The 7,760-nt window shown below is 43.8% G+C and overlaps 1 protein-coding gene across 8 annotated transcripts in view; it reads left to right on the forward strand.

Annotated features, from left to right (window-relative positions):
* LOC109915467 (CD2-associated protein) overlaps positions 1 to 7,760 on the forward strand; it is a 217,532-nt gene that overhangs the window by 148,866 nt on the left and 60,906 nt on the right. For 7 of the 8 annotated variants that reach the window (XM_048597334.1, XM_048597336.1, XM_048597339.1 and 4 more), the window contains one exon: positions 6,501 to 6,595. The exons of the other annotated variant lie outside the window; for it this stretch is intronic. In XM_048597334.1, the coding sequence (XP_048453291.1) occupies positions 6,501 to 6,595 (95 nt within the window). The remainder of the gene's footprint in view (positions 1 to 6,500; positions 6,596 to 7,760) is intronic. 8 annotated transcript variants of the gene reach the window in all.

Consider the following 7,760-nt stretch of genomic DNA (forward strand, 5'->3'; position numbering starts at 1 on the left):
ATGAACCTTGAAATAAGGGACATAGTTGCAGAATAAGTTGACACTATTTTAACACAGGTCTGAAGGAATTTCTTCTCCCGGAGGGTAATGAATGATTAGAATTCTGTACCTGAGAGTTGTGGGTGCTAGATCACTGAAAGTATTTGAAGAGGAGGTAGATAGATTTTTGAAATATTGGGGTGTTGAGGGTCATGATCTGCAATAAAGAGGTGAACCCAGGTCTGATAAGCCATGTTCTTGTTGAATGGCAGGGCAGGCATGAGGGTTTGAGTGGCCTACTGCTATTTTTAAAAACATTTTTGTGTTCCCAATTCGGTGGTCTCAGTACAAGTTACATTAATAGCCCTTAACTTTGTTACTGTAGCTGTGCCTCACAGAGTGTGCTTACTATGGCATGATACACTTAAATGATAAATGGTCCTCTTTTACCTTCTTTCCTTACCAGATTGGAATCTTGCCTAAAGGGACCTTTAACATTTCTTCCCAAAGCTCTGAAACAGTTGTTGCTCAGCCAACCCTTCAATTTGGACTCCCCAGGCAGATCCTTCTTGAGATCTGAGGAACTGCTCAGTTGTGTCTAAACTTTTTTAAACTCTTTTACTAGCCCCACAGACTATGGATAGTATAGGAATCCCCCGAGGTCCTGCTCGCTAACCGGGTTTCAGGTTACTGACAAGGGCTGTGGTTCTTAGACGCAGTGGAGCAAGATTCAAGTCCCTGGCACTATGTGGCCCGACTGTAAAGGGGCGGTGGGGAGAGAGATAATGAGTGTCAGAGAAATTGTGACACGGAGTCCTTTACTTTGGAAACCGGCATTCCTGAGACCTTTTATATGACTCCAGGTTGGCGTGCTTTCCTCCCTAGTGCTGGGATCATTGATGTGACAGAACAGCTGCAGTATATTGTTTCAGTGATAGGTGACAGCCAGAGGTCATTGTCAACATTGAAACCAATGGTGTAGTTTGGAAGAACATGTGGTCCTGCAACCAGACTTTTGAGAGAGAGGTCAAAAATTAGCAAGCAGTAATAATTTCCAAATTACTCCCAGTGCCACATGCAAATGAATACTAAAATAGGAAGATAGATCTGATGAATGAGTGGTTAGAAATGTGGTGCAAGATGGAGAGCTTCAAATTTATGGAATATTGTGGCTGGCTTCGGGTCCTGTACAAGTCAAACAGATTGCATCCGAACAGAGTTAGAATTCAGATCCTTGTGTAGCATTTTACTTGTGCAATTTAAATATTTAAACTAACTCAGCAGGGGTTTGGGAACCGATGGAATATTGGAGAGTACTACTAGGGTGCATGAAATACTGGGAAAAGCAATTAACACTAGACTAGAGAATGTAAGTTAATAGATGGAATCAGAGTGAGAGAGAAAGTAATGAAGTCTTTAATCAGAGTTAAGCTACATGTATGTGAATATACAGACTATGTTAATAAGAGTGTGGAGATAGAGGTATGGAGTGCCTTATGGGATTATGATGCTGTGGCTGTCATGGAAACCTAACTCAAGAAGGGTTGGTCTGGATGATCAATATTTCTGGTTGGGAGACGTTCAGAATAGATAGAAAATGAAAAAAAATGGAGGTATGCTTTTTTATTGGTTAAAGAGAGCACTGTAGCTTAAAAAAGGGTTTGTAAAGATAGGTCTATAATATCTGGGCCAATCAGTCTAACTTGATTGAGGAAACTTCAAGAAGCATTGAATCCTATTCCAACTGATAGTCTCAGAAAAACGTGGGTGAATTCAGCGTCTGTAATGCACTGCCTGGGAATGTGGTGGAAGCAGGTTTAATTCAGGCATTCAGCAAGGCATTACATGATTATTCAAACAGATACATCATTGCAGGGTCACAGGGGAAAACCTAAGAGATTGATACAAAGCCAAAATGGTCAGAGAACTGGTATAGACCTGATGGGCTGACTGGCCTCCTTCACAACAATTCTGTGATTCCTGTGCCTCTTAGCTGGGGTGAAAGTTTTTATCTGGATTATTGCCTTTGTGCTGCAGTTCTTTCTATGAGTTCTAAAGACTGCTTTCTTTAAGTACTTGCAACTGCTAACTGCCTTAGCATTTTTAGTGGTAAACGCCCTTCTTTTCTAAAAGCCTTTTATGCTGGGTTCAATGATTTTTTTTTGCTGTTGTTATGTTTAGGTATTTATGTGATGATTCCACAGCTGATCACCATGTCGCATGTTGCAGTACCAATTTCTAGCAGTCTGCGGGTGGGATGGAGTGCTCCCAGCCATCCTTCTTTATCTACTTTCCATTCCTCCTCCTCACCCGCTTCTTTCTGTTCTTCAATCTCGTTTGTCACTCCTATATCCTGTGAATGAATGAATATTTTTTTTAAAAAATTATTACTGAGGACCTGTTCATTTCACAATGACAGTGGATAAGCCACTAGTAATTCTAAACAAGAGAAAGCAGTTATCTTAGCAACAAGATGTTTATTGCCCAATGGTAGGATAGTAGGAACTGCAGATGCTGGAGAATCTGAGATAACAAGGTGTAGAGCTGGATGAACACAGCAGGCCAAGCAGCATCATAGGAGCAGGAAGTCTGACGTTTCGGGCCTAGACCCTTCTTCAGAAATGGGGGAGGGGAAGGGGATTCTGAAATAAATAGGGAGAGAGGGGGAGGCGGATAGAAGACGGATAAAGGAGAAGATAGGTGGAGAGGAAACAGACAGGTCAAAGAGGCGGGGATGGAGCCAGTAAAGGTGAGTGTAGTTGGTGAGGTAGGGAGGAGATAGGTCAGTCCAGGGAGGACAGAGAGGTCAAGGGGGCGAGATGAGGTTAGTAGGTAGGAAATGGGGGTGCGGCTTGAGGTGGGAGGAGGGGATAGGTGGGAGGAAGAACAGGTTAGGGAGGTGGGGACGAGCTGGGCTGGTTTTGGGATGCAGTAGGGGGAGGGGAGATTTTGAAGCTTGTGAAATCCACGTTGATGCCATTGGGCTGCAGGGTTCCCAAGCGGAATATGAGTTGCTGTTCCTGCAACCTTCGGGTGGCATCGTTGTGGCACTGCAGGAGGCCCAGGATGGACATGTCGTCTGAGGAATGGGAGGGGGAGTTGAAATGGTTCACGACTGGGAGGAGCAGTTGTTTATTGCGAACCAAGCGTAGGTGTTCTGCAAAGCGGTCCCCAAGCCTCCGCTTGGTTTCCCCGATGTAGAGGAGGCCACAACGGGTACAGCGGATGCAGTATACCACATTAGCAGATGTGTAGGTGAACGTCTGCTTGATGTGGAAAGTCGTCTTGGGACCTGGGATGGGGGTGTGGGGGCAGGTGTAGCACTTCCTGCGATTGCAGGGAAAAGTGCCGGGTGTGTGGAGCGGACAAGGGAGTCACGGAGAGAGTGGTCCCTCCGGAAAGCAGATAAGGGTGGGGAGGGAAAAATGTCTTTGGTGGTGGGGTCGGATTGCAGATGGTGGAAGTGTCGGAGGATGATGCGTTGGATCCGGAGGTTGGTGGGGTGGTACGTGAGGACGAGGGGGATTCTTTTTTGGTTGTTATTGCGGGCTTGGGGTGTGAGGGATGAGTTGCGGGAAATGCGGAAGACACGGTGGAGGGCGTTCTCGACCACTGAGGGGGGGAAGTTGCGATCCTTGAAAAACGAGGACATCTGAGATGTACAGGAGTGGAATGCCTCATCCTGGGAGCAGATGCGGTGAAGGCGAAGGAATTGGGAATAGGGGATGGCCTTTTTGCAGGAAGATGGGTGGGAGGAGGTGTATTCTAGGTAGCTGTGGAAGTCGGTGGGCTTGAAATAGATATCGGTTTCTAGGTGCTTGCCCAAGATGGAGACAGAGAGGTCCAGGAAGGTGAGAGAGGTGTTAGAGATGGTCCAGGTGAACTTAAGGTTGGGGTGGAAGGTGTTGGTGAAGTGGATGAACTGTTCGAGCTCCTCGTGGGAGCACAAGGCGGCGCCAATACGGTCATCAATGTAACGGAGGAAGAGGTGGAGTTTAGGGCCAGTGTAGGTATGGAAGAGGGATTGTTCCATGTAACCTACAAAGGGGCAGGCATAGCTTGGGCCCATGCGGGTACCCATGGCCACCCCCTTTGTCTGTAGGAAGTGGGAGGAATTGAAAGAGAAGTTGTTGAGGGTGAGGACAAGTTCGGCTAAGCGGATGAGGGTGTCAGTGGAGGGGGTCTGGTCGGGCCTGCGGGACAGGAAGAAGCGGAGGGCCTTTAGGCCATCTGTATGGGGAATGCAGGTGTATAGGGACTGGACGTCCATGGTAAAGATGAGGTGTTGGGGACCGGGGAATTGGAAGTTTTGGAGGAGGTGGAGGGCGTGGGTGGTGTCACAGACGTAGGTAGGGAGTTCCTGGACCAAGGGGGAGAAAATGGAGTTGAGTCAATATTGTCGAGTCAATGTTGGAGGCAATAAGTATAAGATATTTTGATTTGTTTGACATAATTCCTGAGCAGAGCCAGAGCCAGAGCCAGAGATGTCATGTCTGATTATTTGGACCTGAAGCTGGCTTTCTTAATTCTCCACCCAAGTCTGTGTGATGTAATGTAATAAATCCTCTGATGTTAACCCCTTCAACAGCAATGACCTTATACAATATAGTGGTGTTGTCATATTCCAAAAGAAATCAGTAAGCCTTTGTATGGGATGAAAACAAAATCAGCCTTGGATATGTTCGGCTCCACGTGCATATAATACAAAACAACATGAAACCGTCAACCTTAACATCACTTAATCCGTTCTGGACCTGTTCTGTGTTGTGAAAGAGTGCAGTAACTACATAATACCAATTAATTTGCTGTGCTTGGTCAGTAATCTGGTCTGCCTTTTGAATGCCATTTTTGATCACATTTAATATTTCCTCTATAATATAGCCCATCATGTTTTCTTTCAAGTGGATTGTCCTGCATATTTAATGCTGTGTTTTTAGTTAATGATTTTCCTGTGCAGAGAATTACAATTTGATAATGAAACCATCCCCAACTATTTACTTTAACTGTACTATCTTATTCGAAGTTTGGGTGATATAGAATGGATTTCCAATAAGTAAGGGAAAATTAATGGCATGGGAGAAAGGTTTGTGGCTGAGTAGTCACAGTGCTTCATTCGGAATGTTGCCATTTAGTTATGATTGTATTTCCATTCTGAAAAAGGTAGAACATAATGGGAAGTGATACATTTGAAATGTTTTGCATAATACAAATTTCAAAATTTTGCTAATTTTCATGGAGAAATACAATACTAAATTGTCATCATATAATTGGGAGTGTTCCTTTTCAAGCAGATGATTTGCACCGTATTAATTATCAAGTGTATAATAAAAAGTATATATCTGTATAACTATTAAAATTTAGGGCATAGAGAGGAATATCAAGAACACAATAATATGAAGATGACCAATTCTGTATAAAATCAAACAAAGAACTGCGGATGCTGAAAATGAGAAATATAAAACAGAAATTGCTGGGAAAACTTAGCGGGTCTGGCAGCGTCTGTGGAGAGAATGTTTCAAGTCTAGTGACCCTCTTCAGATCTCTTATGAAGAAGGGTCATTGGGCGCGAAAAGTTAAGTCTGCTTTCCCAACAATTCTTGCCTTTGTTGTTGACACAGATCCTGGTGTCAGTAATCTATTTCTCAGTTCTAATTTCAAAATTATACCTGGGATATTAGAACATTGAAACTAGGAAAGGGAAGCCTTAAAATACCTCCGTGAGAATAGGTATGATGCGCAGATGAAAGTAGTTCCAGATGTTGGATGAAGGCCTGTTTTGCATCTATAAATAGATGTGTAAATTTGTTGCATATCCCTCCATGTCCTTAAGATGGCAGTGAGCTACCTTTGAAAACCCTTGCAATCATTGTCATATCAGTAGAGCCAGAGTGTTTGGAAGGGTGTTTCAGGATTGAAAAGCAACAACAATGAAAGCAAAATAATTCCAAATTAGCATAGTGTGCACTCGGATAGAAACTTGCTGCTGGTAGGATGCTGACACATGGAATACCATGTGCTTCTAGATCATGGGTTTGGTAAGGCTCCTTAGTATTGCACTCTATCAAATGTCATCCTGATGTCAAGGTTAATCATTCTGGTCTGGAGTTTGCTGCTTTATTTCGATCTTGGCCAAATCCGTAATGATGCCTAGAGCAAAATGGCCTTTAAGGAATGGACACAAGTGAGACATGATCGCAATGCCACCGATAACTTCCAACATTTTGCTGAAGATTGAGAGTAGCCGGGGAGCTAATTGGCCAGAATGGAGTTGTACTGCTTTTTCTATTCAAGGCTGAAGTGAACAATTTTTCATATCTGGTAGATGCTATTTTTGCAGTTGTCCTGGAAACAGCTTGGCTTGTCTGGAGCCAAAATGAGACTGACTATGTCTTTGTTCAGGTTATAGTAAAGATAACTAACTTTGTGTGACTGAGTTACTTCTAAAAGTTTCTTCTCAATAACCTTAGAGCATACCCATTCCATTGCATAAACAATCTCATCTTAATGCATCTTCATTTCAGTTAAAGAATTTTGCAAAGCAGTTTTTGCATACGAAGCAAACAATTCTGATGAACTTAGCTTTAAGGAAGGAGATCACATCCTGCTGACGAGCAAGGTAAGCTTTCCCTTGGTTGGAAAAATATCAGTTTCTAATTTAATAAATTCTATCACTTGAGATATCTCATTAATGTCTTTCCCTTAACTTTTATGACCATATACATTTGCCTTGATTTTGGTAAAGTTGCAATCCCAAGAGAAATCACCAACTTGGAAAAAGAAAATTGAGCCTCCAGCAGAACTTAAATAAGATCACATAAAACTTGAAATTTTGCTCAGACTTTTACTGTAATGCACAAGCAAAAAGCATCATTGACTGATTAAATACTGTTTTAAAGTCTATCGTATGCTACACCACAACGACCCCCTTTTTAAACACAAGAAGAGACTGAAAAATCTCCCGAATTGTAGTTCACTCTGCCCTTTAAGTAAACAGTCCATTCTTTCTGAGCTAGTCCAAAATGGTTCTTAGCTCCTATTGCCTTTTCCTTGAACTGCTTTCACTTTGGATTATCCTGAGGATCTCTTTCCTCCCGCCCAGCCAAAATTGTGAGTCTTCAACTTTACCTAAGCCTTCACAATCTTGGTAACTTCAAACAGAGCATGAGCTCCTGCCTACTTTGCGTTGGGAACAACAGCAACTTACCTCTAACCTGCTGCCCTCACTCTTGTGACTTCATTTTTGCCATTGACCCTGCCTGAGCTTTAGTGATGCTTAGAAAAATCTGCAACATGATCCAACAAAATTCCTCTCTATATATAGAAATATTAATTAGACTATAAGACCATGAGAAATATAGGAACAGGAGTAGGCCATTGAGCTCCCCCCCAAGCCGGCACCACCATTCAGTCAGGTCATGGCTGATTGCTAGACGACAAGGTGCAGGGCTGGATGAACACAGCAGGCCAAGCAGCATCATAGGAGCAGAGAGGCTGACGTTTCGGGCCTAGACCCTTCATGTGTTGTTGAGTGTGAGGACGAGTTCGGCTAAGCGGATGAGGGTATCAGTGGAGGGGGACTGGTCGGGCCTGCGGGACAGGAAGAAGCGGAGGGCCTTGAGGCCATCTGCATGGGGAATGCAGGTGTAGAGGGACTGGACATCCATGGTAAAGATGAGGTGTTGGGGACCGGGGAATTGGAAGTTCTGGAGGAGGTGGAGGGCGTGGGTGGTGTCACGGACATAGGTAGGGAGTTCCTGGACCAAGGGGGAGAAAATGGAGTC

This window comes from Rhincodon typus, chromosome 5 (assembly GCF_021869965.1).
Source record: "Rhincodon typus isolate 14 chromosome 5, sRhiTyp1.1, whole genome shotgun sequence".
Lineage (NCBI taxonomy): Eukaryota > Metazoa > Chordata > Chondrichthyes > Orectolobiformes > Rhincodontidae > Rhincodon > Rhincodon typus.